Source organism: Oenanthe melanoleuca, chromosome 8, assembly GCF_029582105.1.
Source record: "Oenanthe melanoleuca isolate GR-GAL-2019-014 chromosome 8, OMel1.0, whole genome shotgun sequence".
NCBI classification, from domain to species: domain Eukaryota; kingdom Metazoa; phylum Chordata; class Aves; order Passeriformes; family Muscicapidae; genus Oenanthe; species Oenanthe melanoleuca.
The window spans coordinates 5,552,402-5,573,622 of NC_079342.1; the positions used below are offsets into that span (position 1 = coordinate 5,552,402).

Sequence of the window (21,221 nt, forward strand, 5' to 3'; positions counted from 1 at the left end):
TGCAACATATATTTTGAATTATATGTGTAGAGAAGTTCATTTTTACACACAATTAACACGAATTTGTTTTCTAACTAAGCATGCAATACACAAGGAGTTGCAATATAATTTATTTGTACAACTTTCAGGTATCAAATCACATAACCTTATATGATCATGGAAGGGATAACTATGGAAAAATGTGATGCAAAAACAAGCAGACCACAGGGAAAGGAATGTGTCGACCTAAATTGCCAGGCATTTGTTTATTTATTCATTTAGCAAGGTTTAGAGAGGGGGTTTAAAAAAAAAAAAAAGAAACACTTGTGTGTTGCAAGAGGTTTAGGGGAAGTGACTGCTGAAATCAGAGTATAAATGTTTTGCAAGGTCAGTCCATGGACCAGTTAAGTAAAAAAGGATTGGAAATAACACAAAGTAATGAAAAAAAGTAGGCTACAATACTGGATGTGTTTGCTGAGTTTTTGAATCTCTAGAATGTCGTTCTTGGGCTATGCAGCTCTGCTCCTGTGTTGGCTGCATTGTGCTGCACAAAGAGGTAAGCTTTAACTCCTGGCTTGGAGTGCTTGTGAAGATGGTAACTAAAGCAGTATGCAAAGGCATTGTAGGTTTGTTTTCATGAACTTCTGGCAATAATTGACATTTCTTCTGGCAGCATTCAGCACCTCGAGTATTTAGTGTCCTGTCAGAGGATTACTTACACCTATTTACTTGGATAATTACTGCTATTATTAATCTGTTGCTAACTTTTTAAATGATTGGTGTCACTATAAACTGAGTCAGACAACTAATTTTCTATTAATTATGTTTGCTAATTATGCTAATATCTAAAACCAGGAAGCAACTGGTAGATTAAAATAGAAATGTGCATTTATTAAATATTTTGTTTCTGTCTGGAATAACCTGTGAGATGATCTGAGGAAGATGAATCATTGCCACATTGATGGAAAAACTTCTAATATATCTATTTACTGACTGATTTTAGTCTAGGAAAGGAGATAAATATATACAGGTATGCTTTTTCATGTTTAAAGATGTAGCTAGTTCTCCCTGTATCTTTTCAGAAACTTTTGATGCTTTCTGTTTCTCTGTTCAATATATTTTTTTTGGTTTGTGTTTATATTATTTAATGTATCCTTAGACATTTAATTTGTTTGCTTTATGTCTGAATTCCTTTGCATAGGATGTTGTGCAGAGGGTGCTGTGTGGTTTTGAGCTAGTATGTGCATGCTTGGTTTGGGTTGGTTTTAATTTTAGTTGAAAGTTATGAAGACCTTATTAATCCAAAAGATCCAATGGATTTTACTTTGAAAAACTGAAAAATCAGAAAATTAAATGAATGTCCTGTCTTAATTAAATATAAATAAATATTGCCTCAAAGCAACTAATAGTCTGTTTTGTTTGCAAAAAAGTGCAGAAAAGTCCTCGAATTTTTAATTACAATTTGCCTGAATTTGCACTTTTTCACAATGCTTTCTTTAGGTCAGGGAGATTGGAAAGAAATGTGAATGTAGCAAAATTTGATTTATCCAGGACAAGTATTACCATGGGTCATGCAGGGTTCTTGTTTAAGCTTCATGCTGCAAGTCTGTGAGAGTTGTTCTGAGAGCTGGATTTTGCTTAGGGACTGAAAGCTGCTTGTACCTGGATTTGTAATTGTGCTTGTACTTTGTAGAAGCTGCTACCAGCATATTGTTGGCAAAAAAAGCAGCTTGAGCTATTTCTAACAGAGGTCAAGTCACATGAAAAGACTGAATGAGTTAATTCCAGCTCTCCTGGTCTGTCAGTAAAGAATTTGAAGGTATCCATTCAGTGCCTGCTTCTTAATATAGAAATAAAACCCTCCAGTATTGGTGAGTGCATGATGGAATTAATATAATTTTGAAGTACAACCTGGCAGCAGATTTCTTCACCTCAAGCCACTAAGAAACTGCATACACACACATGTATATATATATATATATATGTATATATATATAAATATAAATATATATATATATATATATATATATATATATATATGTATATACATAGTCTGACACTTGATGGTAACACACAGTTTAACATCAGGGCAGGAGTGGGGAAGAGTTGAGATAAAACCCAGCAAGACCCAGCTCCTCTTCGTAATGGTGAAGAGATTTTCTCGTTTTGTTTTTGTTTTTTTAGTGCAAGCAAGGAAGAGTTAAAAGGCTGCATTCTGCACAACAGACAATATTATACAGTTCAGAGGGAGGAATAAGGAAGTTCTCCCTGTACTCAATAACCTATTTTTCAAATTATAGATTTCAGTGTGTGCTCTCAGCTTGCAAACTGAAAGTGCTAACTCAAACAAGGTCTAATTGAAAATATGTGGAATTAGCAACATTCTTTTTCTCACCATTACAAAGAACTTTTTGGGTAAACTAACCATTTTTAACGCCTTTGAATGAACCAGCTAGAGGATTCCTGTTGGTTTTGCTTTTTCCTACATTTTGCAAAAAATGTTGTTAGAATTTGTATCTGTCTTTTCTTGCTAAAAGAAGTCTCTCCTACATTTTCTAGAGTAGCCTAGTACCCTCTAGTGCACAAAACAATAATTCTTATTCAGATGTAATTATTCATACAAGGGAGAATACTTATCAAAGTAATTGGAAAAAATGTGAATGTGTGGGACCTTCTTCCTTTAGCACATCAGCACTATTGTCAAAGTCTATCTAATTCTTTTGGCTACTTAAAACAGTCAAACTAAAGTTATTAGAGCATACAATTAACATTATTTTCTTTGTATTTTCAAAATGCCATACTGAGCACTTAAAATTATACAGTTTTTCCTTGCAACAAATATTTTTTTCCAGTTTTTAACACGATTTTATAAAATTATGCATCTAATTTGGTTGGTACACACCTGACTGAAATACAAGTGAGTTCTCAAGGGTGTGTCTTTGTAAACTCAAGTAAAACTCACTTCCCACACTTTGGAATTTCTAGCACACAGTGAGCAGATAAAATACTCCTCCTTCCACATCAGCTGCTTATTGTGTGGTGTGATCTCTGCAGTGCAGTTCAGTGAGCTTTAGCTCCACATCCCTCACACGAGGAGAGATCCCAAAGATTTTTACCATAGTCCTGTTTCCAGGCAGCCCATGGGAAGGTTTCAGTGATGATACTGCTGCTTTCTCAAACCTGTGGCCTTACAGCTAAGCTGGGGAGAGGATATCTGTGCCAGGTCTCTGCTGAGTAATGAATCTACTCACCAAGGGATTTCCTTCCCTGGTGGACATGTCTTCTCCCATTCACTTTCTATAAAGAGATTTCATTCCTTTTCCAAGGCTTTATTCCTCAGGGCTTGTTTTATTTATTCCTGATGAATGCTCTCATGTTCAGATGGAAAACAGAGTCCATTGCATTTAATTAGCTAGGCTGGTCAGACTCTTACCCTGGGTGAGGCTTTGGCTTCCTGAATAGGCACATTTCAATCACCCAAGCTCCAAAATCATGACAATTATTTCTTGGCAAAATCATTTAGTCTTTCATTAAGAGTTTCCCAACATTTGCCTCTTTCCTCTTTAGTCTGACTTCTCATTCTCAAGCTATTGAGGAACTTCCTAATAAAATGAATTTGTTGTAGTTGGTATGCACTTAGTTGTACGTTTCATGTGCACTGAAGAAGGCCCAGAAAGGAGCTTTTGGGCAAGGAGTGTATAATATTGAGCTGGTAAGAAATACCAGACACCACCATCCACTCCCCAAACTGAGTCAAAATGCTTGGCAACTACAGGTCAGAGTGAATACCCAGAATTAATTATATTGTATAATAAGGAACAAGGGACAGTAAGTTTTGGAATATCAGATGATGTGGTCCTGGAGAAAAAGTTTAGGCAATGTAAAGTGAGAGAAGGTTTGTCAGAACTTAATGAAATGACACGTGAAATACTGTCAGTAAAGGTAGTGGTGGGTGGAGAAGAAAATAGTTTGGAAGGAAAGTCCAGAGTGCACAGAGTTGTTCTCTGTGGCACTGGGAGGACAGGCCAGGAGCAGCTCCTGCAGATGGAAGGGTGGGAGGTGTCTGCAGTCGGAACTAGGGCACTGATCTCCTCTCAGGCTTTCTAACTAAAATCTAGTTCAGGAGCCACCTGTCTCCTGGCTGTTCCCATGTCCTTCTATTCACATTCCTACAAAATATGGATCCTTGCCAGCTTCCTGTTTTGTGCTGATTCAGTAGGAAACACGCTGGTTTGATCACAAATGGCTCCAGGAATTCTTGCTACATTTCCTATTGCCAGATTGTTTTGGTGTTTGTAGCGTGTGCTACGGTCACCAATGTTTCAATTTAAAATTTTTTAGCTTGTGAAGAACCTCCTCCTAGGAGGGTGAAAGAAGTGCCTACTAAAAGATGGGACAGGCCTCCCTATCCACACGGGACTCAAGCAACGTACAACTGTCGGCCTGGATATGTGAAAGTGGGAAGAGTTGCGTTCCGGTGCATCGATGGACAGTGGAAGCAGCTGCCCCCAGCGGCAGAATGCAGGAGTAAGTATTTACACAAAATATCTGCAGACATTTCGTCTGGCAGACCATATTCCTTGCCAGTGATGTCAGTGTGAAATTGTACCTTTGCTCATAAATTACTTCTTTCTGCACTCTTTAAAATACCATGTTAAAAAGGATGTGTGAACAAGGGAGCTTTTCTAAGTTCCTTTTCTCCAGATCACAGAATTTATTTTTTTTTTCTTTACAGAAAATCTTATTCTAGGTGAGCCTTATTAACCCAATTTACATTATTAAAATCAGTGATTAAGTTCTTAGAATTTGCTTTCAAAATTTTTTAGTCTAAGAAGGATAAAGCACAAACCCAGCTTCTGAATGTGAGTCAAGAGACAATTTATTCAACTAGTTCTATGAAAAATATAATTTCTTGCAAGTGGGAAATTATTTTTCCCTGCCTTTTCTTTTAAGCTGTAATTCACAATGAGGATGAGAGCTGCTATTTATTATCTCTAGCATACTGTGCTGAGAGTTTTCAAGTATCTCGCACCTTCATACAGAATTCATTACTGAAGAAATTGAAGTTTGTTATCATTAGTCAGTAGATACTTCTTTTCTGTAATAAGTGAGCTTTAAACACAAAGGAATTTTGGAAACAAGGAGTTATGCTTGTGTATCTAACATACAACATTTTTACTAATACAATATAAATATTTGATTTGAGACTATAAGTCCTGGGTGCTGTTCAGAGATTGATACATACCCTGAATAAGAATTAATAAATTACTAAAAGCTTTTTTTATATTTTTGACTTTGTCTCTGTGTTTAGATTTTGTTGTGTAACTAGTCAGTGAACACGGTGAACACAATATACAAAGCACAATAATGACCACCATACACAAAATTTGGTGTGGTTTGTAGCATGTTTTAGCAAATGCTGCCACCCAGTGAGAGCTGCTGCCACAGGCAGGGAGCACGAGGGGAGAGAGGAGGATGCTGTGCCACAGGCTGGAATTAAACTGCCTTGCTTGACAAGAATCAGGAAAGATTTCTGCTGAGGAGGGGTAATAGGTTTCAGCTATGCAGTTTATTTTGTAGTCCATATTGTGAGATCAGAAGGGATGAGTGGGAGGGAGGGTGTGCTCATCTTTGCCACTCCTTTGGGAATCCAAAGCACAGAGTTAGGGCCAGGCCATAAGGAAAGTCCTGTGGGGAGCTTTGTGCAGCAGGCACCGAGGACCAAAATAATTCCTGTGGCTTTAGATGGCCCCCTTCCCTCAGCACAATCCCCAGCAGATGGGGGAAATTTCATTTCTAACCATAGTTTGGAGGTTTTGGACCAGATTATGTCACAAATTGTATGAAAATTCCCATAAAATTGTCATAAATCTGAATATGAGTCCAGCCTTTTTAAAGGAATAAGACATGATAATTTAGTTTTGGGGGGTTGTTGTAGGTAGGCTGATTTTGTTTTTTAAAAATAAGCATACTCCAGCATGTTAACATTGAAAACTATGAAAATAGTGATAAAAAGGAGAGGTTAATCAAACTTATGCTGAACATTTCTGAATTTTTGAAAGCCCTCAAAGACCCATACTCACTACTAATCACTGGAAAAATGCTGTCTTTCTAGTTGTCACCTTCCTCTGTATGGTGCAAGTAAGGCTTTTTCCCTTTCTTTTTCAACCAGATAAGCCCTGTGGACATCCTGGAGACACTGAGTATGGTTTCTTTGAACTTACCAGTGGAAGTGAATTTGTGTTTGGTGCCAGAGTTGAGTACAGATGTAACGATGGGTAATACTCATTTAATTCAATGTATGGGAATTAACAAAAGGTGTTAATTATACTGTCAGAGATTTGTTCTCTGTAACACAGCTTACTTATATTTAATGCTTGCTTATGTGCTGTAAAAAATGTTTGAAGGAAGACATTTCTGGCAGACTCACTCACATGTCTTCACTGAATGCCTGAAAGAAATCCTCTATCCATTTCCTTCAGTGAAAACTGCAGCAAGTCAAATACATGGTATGGTGCCTGTATCTGGATATTTTATTCCTGAAAAGAAAATCAGCTTTGGTACAGAGCTTCAGCCATGCTTTTGCAGTTGGAATCTAGCCTGAGTTCCACAAAGAGAATTCCAAAATCAATATTCTCTTAATCCCTTCAGTTCCTCACTGTCATTTCAGAGTAGCTGTCCCTCCTCTGAGTGCATTTGATAGAGCAAGCCAAAGCTTGCTATCTCTGTAATGAAGAAGCCTTCTTTCTTATTCCTTCCTACTCTCTGATTTGAATTTATATTTTCCCATATGCAATTAAAAGAAAGCAAATAGGGAAAACACAAGTAAGAAACTACTCAGTGCTGTCACATTTTGGTTATTCTGTGCTGGAACACCTGAAGCTCTCTTCCTTTGCTTCAAAACCAGGAGCACTGTTGTTCCTGTCACATAATGAAACTGCATTTTAGCATCTTTGCTTTTTATTTGGTAAGATACCAGATGCTCAGCCAAAGGAATTACCGTGAGTGTCAGGCAGATGGATGGAGCAATGACATCCCTCATTGTGAAGGTAAATGGAGTTTGACATTCAATTCTCTGTCAAATTGTCTTTTATATGTCTGATGCTATCTAAAATAGTCTGTGATTGCTTTACTAGTATTAATTCACCTATGTTTAAATTCAAGTTAGGCAGCAGTGAAGCTCTTAGAGTGACTGCTCAGCTCTTTTAGTCCAATGAGCTTTTGTTAAAAACCCTTCAAGAAGTGGAGTCCTGTCACTTCCAGACTGGCTTAAAGCTCTGCCTCACCTAAACACCCTGATGGAGTAGCTGCCTGCAAAACATGGTTGCAAATGACATTTGGGATGATGAGTTTCATATCAGTGTGAAGGCATATGTGTTTTTAGCTACTTTCCTCCTCCATCCTTGTGAAAATCCTAACCATTAAGATTTTGTTAAGGTCTCCCTTTTAGCATACTGTGGAAGACATTCAAGCAAGAGTGAGAGCAAAGGGGACACAGACATCACGACTTAATAGACTGGGTGCCTCAGATTATGGTTTTAGAAACTTTTTCATCAGTTTCAAACCTGTATGATCATGAATATAAGGTTCCTGTTCTTCACAGGGATAATTTTTTACTGCTTTATTTTAACATATATGGGCAGCAGTGACATTTTTCTTTGGGTTAAGCATCTGATGTCAGGAAAGGGTCTCTAAGAACAAATGAAAGTAAATGTCTTTACCAAACCTTGTTGTCTGTGGTTTGATATTTCCTTGGATTTAGATACTTTGCATTTATTTTACTGGATTTTGAGGCCCCTCACACTTGGGTATTGAGGTCTGTCTGCACCATATGGAGCAAGAGTTTTCAACATTTTATGTCATGTCTCACCAAGATACTTCAGTTTCAAAGTCCTCCTAAGTTATTTCTGTAATGGTTAAGTTTTCATTGGAATATGATTGCCTGTGAAAGAAAGAATTTGTAGAATGTCCTAAATGTGAAGAACCCAGGAGACAGAATATGAGCTCATGGAAAAGGCAGATGACTTTTAAGATGTCAAATGTCAGAGAAGTAGCTTTGGTAGACAAAACAGAAGCCACTTTTGTACCTGCTCAGTGATATCCATGTAAGCATCTAAGAATGAGCTGTGATAGTCATTTCCCCCCTTAATAAGACATATCTGATGACATAAGTTAATTTTTTTTTTTCCTGCAGGTACAAAATTGGGAGGTACAAGAGCTCTAATTAATGTCTGCCACTATGTTTGTTTACTTTAGTAATATAATTGCTCCAATAACTTTAATTAGAATTTCAGTTAATAAAATTTAATTGAACTGTTGTAGGCAGTGTGTAATGGAGTGCTGTTCCAGATCTCTGTCCATAGCAAACTCAGTTTGGCACAAATCTAAACAAAGTCAACTGATTTTGGCAAATTTTAATGGTGTCAGTCAAGGCTCAGCTAACCATTCATAGAATGCAGGATCCTAGGATAATTTAGATTGGGTGAGATCATCTAATTCAGTGGGTGCTCTGTCTTTAACCTTCAAGGGTGGAGAAGAGGATCATGAGAGAGGGTTTAAAAGCTTCTTCCTATGTCATGCTGTCTTTTTGCTTAGGGCTTTGTATTACACTTGCTGCAAATGGTATCTGAATACATAGCTAGAGTGTATATTTTTTAAATATGTAAGGAAATTAGAGTGATTTTTCTGTATTTTAACTTTGTGTGTCAGCTTTTACAGACTAGATGTCAAAATTACTTTTTTTTTCTTTTTTTTTCTCCTTTCCTTGTTTTGTTTTACCAGTGATAAAGTGTTTACCTGTACAAGAACCTGAAAATGGAAGGATAATTATGACTGGTGCATTTGAGCTAGGCCAAGAATATTCCTTTGGCCAGGTTGTAAATTTTGAATGTAATGCAAAATACAAACTTGTTGGAGCTGGAGAGATCATTTGCTCTGCTAATGGAAAATGGAGTAATGATGTGCCTCAGTGCCAAGGTAAGAAGGACACTATTTACTGTGGGTCATGAAGAAGCTTTGTTCTCACAGACTCCTAACTCATGGTTGCCATAGGGGAAGCCACAAAGTTTTCACTTCATTTCACAGCAATTAAGCATAGATTATCTGTAAACAATCTCCACTGCATATATGAAAAAGTAGGATAAGAAAGAGAAATATAATAGTATTGGATACTAATATGATGATAATAGACCATCTGTTTATTCCACATTTTTCCTACAAGCTGTATGTTTGCCAGGCTGCAGTCAAATTCTTTGATATGTCTGCATAAGAGTCAACCACTTCAGTGTTGATCTAACCAAAATAATCAGAAACAACTCTGAATCTGTGTGAACCAAGTTTAGTAAACAAGCAGGATTTTAATTCTTAGGGTATATAGAATAATAATAATAATTAAAAGTTTGATTTTTCTTTCCTCACATTAATGTGTTTGGAAAAGTTGGAAGGTTTGTGTTTAGTTTTTACAGAACCCCAGTGTCAGTGAGGTGGTGTGGGACTTCTGAAGGTCCCTCAAAGCAATTAGCTGGGGTAAATTCCTCAAGAATGTGTCCAGTCAGATTTTGATATCTCCAGGGATGGAGATCCACAGCTTCTCTGGGTAGCCCACTGCAGTGGTTGAACTCTTTTCAGTAAAATCTGAGCAGTGGCATTTCCTGTGTTCCAATCTGTGCCCATTGCTTCTCACTGTATGGCTGGTGGCCAGTGAGAAAGCTCCAGTTCCATCATCTTTACTTCTGCCTGCCCCTCTGGAGCCAGGAATTTACACATGTAAAAAGGACTGTCCCTCCTCCCCCAAGCCTTCCTTATTCCAGACTCTCTTAAATCTCTATCTGTCAGTTTTCCCAATCCCTTTATTATCTTCCTATCCCTTGCTGGATCTGCTCCAGCATGTCCCTATTCTTTCCTCTACTGGGAATTCTGACCTGGAAAAATGTAGAGGGGCAGGATCACCTCTTTTGGTCTGCTGGCAGCATTTTTCCCAGTGGAACCCAGGATGTTTTCTTTGCTGCAGAGGCCCAGTGCTGGCCCCTGTCCAACTTATCCATCAGGACCACCAACTTTCTTCCTGCAAAACTGCTTTTCAGCCTGCAGCTGGTACTGATGGATGGGATTATCCCTCCCAGTTTCTAAACAAAGAATGGATGGGATTGGATTGTCAGGGTATGAAAATGAATCCCAGGAAGATTATGGTAACAAACACTTAAGTATTCAGCACATCAAGTTTCTTGGATTATTTCTATGTTATTTGATCATGAGGTATGTGTTTAGAAGAGCAGCATACACATGTCAGGATGGCAAATATATTTATGATTTGTTCACAATTCCAGTGCTGCATTTTGCTGCTTTGAAACCCCCAATTATTATATTTGTACAGCATGAAGTGGAATTAAACATTTATGCTTGTAACATTTGCAGAATATAATGAATTTCATTAAACAATGACAGTTCCCATGAACTATATTTCATTCCAAACACAAAGTAAATTCAGTAAAAGAATCCAAGAGAACTCTTTGGTGTCTTATTCTGTGACCTAGGAAACAAAACATTTAATATCTTCTGGCTTTATTGAATGCATTTTTAGGAACTGCAAGGTCTTGGTGATTTTATTTGGTTTGACAAGGAACTGGGAATATTGATTTTTTTTTAGAGATGTTAAGCATTCTAGTATCAATTTTACTGTAATTATTTTCTCCTTTTGATGTCATCATTTAATTCATAACCTACTGGCTCTGAGAGCATGTGAGGTTAGTTGGAAATCACAAATAAATTATCTGAAAAATAAAAAATCCTAAATTTCAGTAGCCTAGTGTCTTATTTTGGAATGTCTTCTGCCTTATCTCTTGATTCTAAATCCATTAAAGTCCAAAGCAAAGCCCTGAAATCTGTATCATGAACCAATTTGCAATTGAAGCTGTGCTATATCACATTTTCCACCTGAAGCCCAGAATCAAGTAAGTGCTCAAATAAGTTCCAAGCAGCTTCCAAATGTGAAAGTTTTTGTGAATTTAGATTAATACTCCCCCTCCCCCCCAAAAAAACAAAAAAAACCAAAAAAAGACCAACAAAAAAAAAAACAACTTACATTTTATTGTCATATAAATCTATTCTTAGGAAATAAAATTAAAATACCTGGATTTTTGCCTGTTTCAATTTCAGAAATTTCCTGTGACGTGCCAGAAATTCCAAATGGATATGTCCGTTCTCAAAGGAAGTCTTACAAGGAAAATGAAATAATGCAGTTTTTCTGTAAAGAAGGATACAAATATGGGAACAGAGCAGATGCACTGTGCACTGAATCAGGATGGAATCCACCTCCCTATTGTGCTGGTCAGTCTTGCCTAAAGTGGTTTTGCACTTAAATTGGGTTTGGAAGTAATTTTAGAGATTAATAAGTTCATTCATAACAAAATTAATCCATCCACACCATGAAGATACTCATGAAGACTGGAAGGGTTAAGTTCTGAGGAGACCAAAGAACTGGATAAGAGTTTTCCATGAAGTAGCAAAACCAGAATCTTGTTGTGAATCTTTACAAATTAATATATTTACAATGCTAAAGCTCCCTGTTGTTTTTTAGCTCTCAAATGCCTTGTGAGCAGTTCATGTGACATGAACATGCAAATCCACAGCTCCTGAGGCTGGTCCTGTTTGACATCAGCCCTCTGGGTCATGGATTTTATCTTAGTTTAATTCAATTACAGCACTTAAAGGCTGTGTTTAAATCTCCAAATATGCACATAATATCTCAGCTGAAACAGTTTGATGAAATTTTGGGGAACTTATAAGTGCCTTGAATTTTCTTCAAGAAATTGCCAAAATCTTGAAACTGGAAAAAAAAAATGTTGGCAACAGGGCAACATTGTAAGATTTTCTGCACCACCCACCTTCCTGGGACCTCTTCCAGAAAGACTCCTTTAGAAATAAAGACTTGTCAGTCTTGGGGCCCACTCAGTTTTTGACCTTTCTGATTCAAGATTAGTAATTATACTAATTAATATGCATTGCCTGCAGTTTTACAACATACTGCTTTTGAGGAGTGCCAAACAAAGCATTCTTCTAGACACTGGTATGCTGGGCTCTGTGCCTGGGGTGTCCTCAGCGGTTCTGGGTCCTGCTGGTCTTGTCACTGGACCTAGAGGATTCAGCAGGGCATGCATGAAAAGTGATTTACCCACTCTCACTCCACAGCAGAAACAACCTGTAGTTACTTTACAGTCATCCTCTCCCAGTCCTCAGCATGTTGGTGATGTTTTCTGAACTGAAAGAAGACAAAAAAGCCCCAAAAGACAGGGCTCTGGTTTATAAATATAAAAATATATTTATAAATATAAATATGTTTCCCTGACTTCTCTGGGTATAAAGATATCTTGAGTTTTCTAGAATAAGATTCTTGACTTTTTTCAGTTTTTGAAATACTTCCAGTGTCAATGAAGGACACTAATCTTAATCACACAACCTTTAAATGATCAGTTCCTAGTCAAGTATAATCTTTTCTGCAGTTAGGACTTGCCAGTGAAATTGCCCTCCTTTGGGACAGTGTTCATAAACGAGCCCAGCAAACCCAGCTGCAGAATGATCTGGGAAAAAATTAGGTTCAGTTTGATGGCTTCCAGTTCTTCCTCCAACCATTCTCTTTGCAATTAACTTTTAATCTTCTAATTAACATTAGTAACAAATGTCACTCTTCTCTTACAGAACCATATATTTCTAAGAGTGAGGAAGAAATGTAACCTTTTCCTTAATAAAATTCTAACAATTTTATGCTGTTATGACCAATAGACCATGAACTTATGCAATAAATTTAAACATATTCTTCTTTTTTTTCTCCCTGTTTTTATTTAGAAATTATATGCTTTCCTCCAGTAATTTCCTCTGGGAGCTTTAGACCTCAAAAAGACAAGTACACACTGGGTGGTACAATCACAGTGGAGTGTGAAGCTGGGTATCACTTTAAAGCCACAACTGGCAGCACCAGAGCTGAGTGCACCAAGAATGGCTGGGTGCCTGAGCCAGCCTGTGTCAGTAAGTAGCTCTCATGAATGAAGTCTGGAAGTATCTCAGGGAAAAGAAGTTAAGAGCAAAACTTGAGAAGCATTAGATATCACACTTGCTTATTTTTTTTCTTTGTACTGTAAAGCTTAATTTGATGGTTTAGGAAAATCACCTGGAAAAGCAGTGGTGTAATCCAGATTTACATTGTATTTATTAACACACATATTAGCTCTTACTGTATTTGCAAATCTGTTAAAACATGCTATAGTCAGCACACTGTCAGGAAGGGTTGTGCTCCATCTGAGGAATAACTTCCCAGTCAGGATTAGAGGACATGAGGAGTTTAAAGTAGCCAAACCACAGGTAATGACTGGAAGACAGCTTTCCTTGTAGTATCACAGCTCTAGATTTTTCCTTGGTGTTGTAATTTGGTGTTATGGACAGTCACTGAATTTTATCTGTTTCATAACCTGTCAGATAACAAAGCAAGGTATTCTTGATGGTTGATGAGTTCTTTCTTGGGTTCAACTTCCCATAACTGCAATGATAGTTTTGCCCAGTAGGCACAGTATAAAAAAATAATTATGTAAATTATCAGGTAGCTTCATAATTTAACACTCTTTGATATTTGATCACAGAAAATAAAACTTAGAATGTGAGAGAAACCCTGATGAAATCAGTCTTGTAAAGAAACCTTTGGATAAGATGATTTGAGCTATTTCTGAAACATGCTCTTTTAGTATCTGAGTTAATGTTTTCTCTGTATCAGTTGGGTTCTAAAATTCAGGTGTCATTCTGAGCCCACTTCACTTGTTATTGAATGATCTATCCAGTGGGTGATCTGCTCTGCCCTGGCATGTAGGCTCTGGGTCAGAACATTTTGGGAGGAACCTGGGTAAACTTGAATGGAAGCTTCTGAGAATCTTCCCCTTCTATCCTGAACTTGTCCCTGGAAAGGATCAGTTCTTTTGTGGAACCAAGCAGAGAAAATTAAAGTGCTGCAGCTTTAAAATAAAAATGAGAAGAGGAAGAGAGTTTGCTGCAGGATCCCAAAAGCTATAAATGGAAATGGCAGGAGTCATCTCAATTTTAAGAATTCACAGTTCAGTTTCTATATCTGAGCCAGATGACTGGCTCCTTTTTCAGAATAGTAAATTTAATCAAGAGCCTCTACAGTGTCATCTCACTCTACAATTAATACTAACCTTTGGTCTCATGAATCATCCTCAGGACTCTGAGAATACTGGCTGGATTTCTGTTGGTTGCAATGGAATTGAGGGAAGTAACACAGATACAGGCACTGACAAAGACCCCAGGAGCAGAGCATGATTATTCCTGCACTCCTTAGGATCTGCCAGGGTGTGCAGTCCTTGTTCTGTCCATTTCTCAAAGCACTCAGATGAAGAAGCTGAATCTGAATTGTGCCCTGAGCTTTTTATCATGCATGTGTTATATATATTGTTGCTCTTACATTCTGTTTCAAGGGAAACCATGTGACTACCCAGTCATAGAAAATGGCAAGTTAAGTGATTCCTATGAGAACTACAGAGAGTATTACTTCCCAAAAAGATTTGGACAGACTCTAGATTACTACTGCCTCCATGGCTATTCAGCCCCCACTGGAACTTCCTGGGCTCGAGTTACCTGCTCTGAAATGGGCTGGTTTCCACAGCCAAAATGCCTGAGTAAGTGCATGTCTACTATTTACTTAATTCTGGGTTAATTCAATCTGGTTTAATCAAAGGTCTGTGCAGCAGAACTTGTTCTGATGCAACACAAGACGAAACAGTTTCTGAAAGTCAAACTGCTTTAGCTGATCCCTGGAACTGCACACAGGCTGTCTCCCAATCTACAGAGCACTCTGAAATTATGCTTCTGGATTTTGAAGATTGTTTTCTCATTAGAGTAAGATATATATAGTAAATCTTTCTCTTCTCTGGCTTCTGGATAACATGCAAGCACATGCTTTCATCTGCACCAGAGCTGCACACACAAACAGAGTTTCTACTCTGTGTAAATATATTCTCCCTTCGGTGGCTTGGGCACTTTGGCACTCAGTCTTCATCCTCTCTGAGAAGCTTTGCCTGGTCCCTTTGGAAAACTTTTAAAGCTGAAAAGGTGTCACACTTTTGCAATAAGCTGAAATTGATCATGGTAACAGCAAGAGAACCACATACACTGACTCAGACTTAAAATTAATCTAAAGCAACGAGGTGAGCCCTCCTCCCACACATCTTCAGTCACAGCGAAGTTCCTACCTACTGGTAGGGCACAAAAGTGGATTACAAAAGGTTGTTCTTTCCTTGTTGCCCTCAGTGGAGTGGTGATCAGTGCAGGAAATGAGCAGGCACTCAGATAACTCAATATAACATTACTTCAGCCATCTGCCTTGTGTCTGGGCTCTTGGGAACAGGAAGCCTTAGAACCAGTGTGCTAAGCTGCTGCTAAAATCTCTGGAGTTAGTTTAAGATGTTGCTACACTTCCACAGAAATGATAAAATCTGCTGGAGGCAAATGCTGGAGTTCACTCTGGGCATACATCAACATGTTAGAGACATACCAGATCATACTGATGTGAGAAGCACTGAACTTATTGCTTGTGAGCATTGCTTGTGAAGTAAGAGATTTTTGGTTACTAGACCACTTCATATCACTTTAAGTAGTAACTGCAACTTCTATTTCTGTGGTCCATTAATCACAAAACATGCTTTCATTCAGATTTACACACTAGTATTTTTGCCATACAAGGCTACAGAAAGGTTTTTGGAGGCCTGTTTGTTAGTAACACTTGTTAAGGATTAATTTCCCTCCATTCTTGCTGTAGAAACTTCTGTGGTTAAATGTACTTTCCTTCCCTCTTTAGAAAAATGTTCCATCAGAGAGCTGCAAAATGGGTATTTCGTAGGCCGTGGCTGGAACGATTTTTACAAGGAAGGTGAAAAAGGCAGGTATGTCTGCTACAATGGCTACCAAGCTCAGCCTGAGGAAGTCACGTGCACCAGGAATGGCTGGGCATCTCCTCCAAGATGTGTCCGTAAAAGTGAGTGTGCTTGGACTTTGGTGAGGTTTCTATCTGAAACTATTTGCTGTAGCAGTAATTTCTGAAAATGAAGGCTCTCCTTCACAGAATGATTTAGCAGTAAAGAATTTAACATGCTACAAAAGTTTTCTCTAAGAATATGAGACTGAAACATCCAAACAAGGCTTACATCCATTTAAATAACATATTAAGCATTATGTATTAACAATCATATGAAATTAAAAATGTATCAAACAATTTTCTAAATCCTACTGCTGCTTCTGTTGTCATCCTTCTGCTGTGGTTTTTATGCACTTAGTTTAGCAGAGCTTTACTTGGAAGAAATCTTGTCTGTCTCTTTCAGAAAAATGCCAGTACATCAGTTTTGATAATGGCTACTTGAACACAGGGAGGGGAACATTCGATTTAAAAGAGAAGATCCCATATCAATGTCAAGCTGGTTTTGTGACTCCAGAAGGACAAGAAACAGGACACACACAGTGCCTCGAGAGTGGCTGGACTCCACCTCCCAAGTGCATCAGTGAGTAGCTGGAGGTTTCAGAGCTCCCTGTTGTCACCAGTGTGTCCTGTGGCCTCAGAGATTTGTCACCTTGAGGTTTCTTACTGGGCAGAGGGATACTCAGATAAGGGGCTGATCCTCCAGAGATTAACCTCTATCAGGCTCCAAGAAATAGAGAGAAAATGTAAAGGATCTTTTTGGATCTCTTTAGCACTGAGTTTATGGTAATCACTGACCCTTTCAGTGGTTCTAACCTGGTACAAGGTACATTTGCCCAAATTTACTGCCAATTTATGAAGCAACATCTGTGAAGCAAGACATTCTGCCAATCAGAACTTTATTTAAATGTGACCAAACTAGAGACAAATAGGATTCATTATTTCAAAGTTCCTTCTCCTGATCACAGGTGTATTACAATAAGAGACTTAATCTTGTATTGTTTTATGATGGTCATAATATTGACCAACTTTAGCTGCTATTTTATCTTGTCATTTTATTTCAGACTGCCTTTACCCAGGATTTTGTGGCTTTTTTCTAACTTCCAACTGATAATGGGAACAGCAGTACAAACCATTTGCTATGACACCTAAATTAATAATAATGATATTAATATGTAGCAAAAGGAAATAATTGAATCTAAAGAAGAAATATTTATCCTAAATATTACTTCTCAACAAATTTTGGAAGATTAATGCAATAGATAATATGTGAACATGCTGCATATTCTACAATAATATTCTGACAATGCAGAATTATTGATGTTTCTAGTATACCTACAGAGATGCTGCTTCCAAAGGGCAGTGTTTCTGGATAACTAAATATACTAACTTTGTTTTATTCTACAGAATCATGTGAAGCACCAGTCTACATTTCAGTTCACCACACAAAAAAAACTGTGTTCATGCCTGAAGATACAATTGAGTACTCATGTTTGGAAGGATACAAAACTGCAAATAACACGCCAACTGGTATCACAATGTGTGGCAGAAATGGAGAATGGTGTCCAGAGCCCCAGTGTCATGGTGAATATTTTTGTGTTTGCTAATCCATGTTACTCTCTGTATACACTCTGTGAACCTTTTTCCTTTAAGCCTTCCTTTGCTTTTGTTCTAACCAGTAGCATTTCATGTACTTTCTGTAGGTTGTCCACTATAAGTTAAAATATTTTTTCTCTATAGAAATCAAATGTGCACTGCTGCCATTGATCAATGGAGATTTCTCTCCTAAAGAGAGTAAATACTTCAGTGGGGATGTTGTGAAATTTACCTGTTCAAAAGGCTACATAAGGGTGGGACCTGCCTCTGCTCAGTGCTACGAGTTTGGATGGTTTCCATCACCACCAGTGTGTCAAGGTAATTCTTCTGAAACTGAGCTGGTAAATGGCTTGCATATAATATTAATCAGGTTATTGACTTTAGTGTTTGAAAAACTTTCTCCTGTTCAAAACTGTTTAAATAATGTGCAGTATGGCAATGATTAGTTTGAGTAGTGTCCTCTCTTACTGTATTCCAAGGGTCCTAGTTTTCCCTTTGCCTAATATTGACACCCATGAGATATTGCATCCTGTGCTCTTTTTTATTTTATTTTTTTTTTGTGATCACATGAAATTTAAAGAAGAAACTAGTTTTGGAGATGACACAGAGCTGCACCCAAATAAAAGAAACCCAGGGAAGGATTTTCCAGTGAAATTCTTTTCTTCATATAATAGAAGGAGCACATTCATGCAGAAGGAAAAATGTTTACCCTGTACTTGGCATTCTTTTTAACTTAGAACACAACTTTCTAGAGTCTGAAAAGAGCTTCTTGTGCTGGTGCTGAGCCCTCTCATGAGGTGCATCAGTTTTCACAAAGCTTGAGAGAAGGGACTTCCCATTCTTCCCATTCAATCAGCTTTTTTTGTGACTTTTACACTATTCATCCTTCTCTTTGTTCACTCTCTTTTGCATTTAAAAGCAAGTCTAATTTAATATATTTAGTTCTTTAGCTCAGGAACATTTTAAGCTCCTTTAATAAGGGTTCCACTCACTGTATCAAAAGTTAATTCCTTTAATATACAGTGTGTGTATGTGTGTATACATATATATATATATTTAATAATTTTTGCTGGTTTTTAGGACATAGGTTATTCCTTGCAGAATTGTCAATTTTCTCTTAAAACTGGGTTGGTTTCATCAACCACTTCTCTCAGAGCAGGCATTGACAGTGCATGGAAGTGAGAGACAAGAGTGAGCCTAAGTCAGGTGTATCTGTTTGTGATCCCCAGCCCAGCATGAATCCAGATATTCAAAGGCATAAATCAACTACCTGTTCCACTGATTTTTCTTCACTTTAAATGATACATTGCATTTGTTTTATGTTGTACTTAAGATATAACTGTGGTGAAAGTGTGAGTTCAGAGCACAGATTTGATCTCTTGATTTCAGCCAGTGTCAGAGGCTGTGGGCCTCCCCCTGAGATTGCCAATGGAAGTATTGTCGATGGCTCCATGGAAGAGTACCAGCATGGGAACAGAAAGCAATATGAATGTGACAGCAAATTTAAGTTGGTTGGATCAAAGGAAATAGAATGTATTGATGGACAGTGGTCACCTCCTCCCTCTTGCATTGGTAATCTACACAGCTCTTACTTCTGAGAAGTCTGTAATTCTCTGTAGGCTATTACATCATAGATATTTTCTCAAATTAAAATACATATTTGCAGATGTAATGTTCTGTTCAAAGTAATAAAATAATAAGATAAAATTGCATGACAAGCCATTACCTTGTGCTGTCATTGCCACTGCAACAGTGCCAGCCCAAAGCAGGAACTGCAGTTCTCACATAGAACAGAGCTGTCAGCTCTGCAGTCCTCTAAGAGACCTTACAATGGGTTTCAGTTCTTGTAAGAATTCTAACTGAAAGGGCACATTTCAAATATGCAGGTATATGATCAATTATAATTCTGTCTGATCAGAATCAGTGATTCAGGTGACTTGAATTAATTGAAGTCCTCTTTACTCTTTATCGTTTATGTACTAGCAATTTGGGAAAGTACTGTCTACTGAAACTACCTGTGGATCATGCCAGTGTTGGAAAAATAAGGGAAAAGACAAGAGAGCAATTTAGCAAACTGGCTAGAAGATATACATACTCTAATTGTGTTGAAATTTAGTTGCTACAATTAGTGGGTATAGGCTTGTTTTACCAAATGCAAATATAGTTATTTTTATTTAAGGGGTTTTTTTTCAGCTATTAATATGTGATTGATGTATTATTGTGGAATATTTCTGCTCTTTTCAACAGAAGACAAAATGCCATGTGAATCACCTTCCTCTATCCCAAATGTTGTTCTGCATCAGGCAGACCAGACCCACTATTCACACGGGGATGAAGTAACTTGTGGATGTAAACCAGGCTCTGACAATACTGAGGAAATGAAAATAAAATGTCTTAATGGAGAATGGAAGCCTTTACCTGTTTGTGCTGGTAATCTCTTTCCATAATATTTGAGATGTGAGTGTAGCATAGCTGTATACAAAATTTGAAGGATTTGAGCCATCAGTGTGTAGCCAGACATGCTATAGTTTCATGCACCACAACTAAGTGATTTTAGTTCACTCCTTTTAAATGGAAGCAGACCTTCATCCTGGAAAGACTCTGCACCTACAGCTTTGTAAAGGGAAGGAAATAGGCACTTATTAAAGGAAATTAATAAAAGGAATTAAAAGTAATATTAATAGCCACAATGTGTTAGGCTTGTCCCACCCTAACCACTTTTATGTGGGTTAGTCCTTCTCACAGAGTCACAGAATGAGTAAGGTTAGAAGGGACCACGTGGGTCATCTGGTCCAGCCTCCCTGCTCAAGCACCCACCCAGTAAAGTTCTTCCTCAAATTAACACAGAACTTCTGTATGGCTGATGACATCTTCATCAGTACATCTTCTCAGATCTAAATCTATTTTTAAATCTCTATTTATTTTTTTTCAGATGCATCCCCCCAGTGTGTAATTCCAGAGGATGTTGAGCTGGTACGCTCTGGCCAGTATCCCATGTCAAGAAGGAAGACTGGTTTCCATAAAGTTATACATTACAAATGTACATTAGCTGATGAAAATGTTAAACAGGCAACTTGTGTGTCTGGGAGATGGACACCAGAGATTGCATGTACAGGTGTGTTTTTACATTTGGACTATTTCTTTTGATACAGGCATGTTAAATGCTCATTATTAAGGATTCTGTGCATTGCTGTATCACTAGGCTGAAATAGAAATGTTTACTTGATCATATACTAAAGGGTAGTTGTGGCCATCATTTGAGCAGTTAAGTAAATTTAGAGATTCACCACTTTAGTAAGGCAGACTTAATGCTCTCTACTCTGACAATTGGAATGGTGGTCACTGGCACTTCTGAGAAAAGAGCAGTGATAAATTTAAGCTCAGTTCTTCAAAAGAGCTTTACTCTGATGCAAAACAGAGTACCTAATTCAAGCTCCAGTCAAAATTCCTTTATTTCCTCTAAATATTCTAAATTTTTCTATTCTGTTTTTTTCTCCATTTCTGCTTCCTAGTGAAACAATGAGAAAAAAGCTGAGTTGGCCAGTAAAAAACCACAGACCCAGAGGAGGCTTTCCATATGTAACACACACCAGAGGTCAATGTCTTCAGGGCTGCCTTTGTGCATGGCAGAGCAGGATATTGTCTGTAGAAAGCATGATTGTAAAACAGCCATTGCTTC

At 37.7% G+C, this 21,221-nt stretch overlaps 1 protein-coding gene across 2 annotated transcripts in view; it reads left to right on the top strand.

The window, feature by feature from the left end:
• Positions 1–300: 300 nt before the first annotated feature.
• CFH (complement factor H) overlaps positions 301–21,221 on the top strand; it is a 29,660-nt gene continuing 8,739 nt past the window's right edge. The window contains exons 1-15 of one of the 2 annotated variants that reach the window (XM_056498212.1): positions 301–535; positions 4,321–4,506; positions 6,152–6,257; positions 6,952–7,028; positions 8,761–8,955; positions 11,134–11,304; positions 12,820–12,999; positions 14,454–14,654; positions 15,833–16,009; positions 16,353–16,529; positions 17,354–17,530; positions 17,687–17,860; positions 18,932–19,114; positions 19,790–19,972; positions 20,475–20,657. In XM_056498212.1, coding sequence (XP_056354187.1) covers positions 475–535; positions 4,321–4,506; positions 6,152–6,257; positions 6,952–7,028; positions 8,761–8,955; positions 11,134–11,304; positions 12,820–12,999; positions 14,454–14,654; positions 15,833–16,009; positions 16,353–16,529; positions 17,354–17,530; positions 17,687–17,860; positions 18,932–19,114; positions 19,790–19,972; positions 20,475–20,657 — 2,431 coding nt within the window. In that variant the 5' untranslated portion in view covers positions 301–474. The remainder of the gene's footprint in view (positions 536–4,320; positions 4,507–6,151; positions 6,258–6,951; positions 7,029–8,760; positions 8,956–11,133; positions 11,305–12,819; positions 13,000–14,453; positions 14,655–15,832; positions 16,010–16,352; positions 16,530–17,353; positions 17,531–17,686; positions 17,861–18,931; positions 19,115–19,789; positions 19,973–20,474; positions 20,658–21,221) is intronic. The other variant, XM_056498211.1, reaches the window with a different exon arrangement.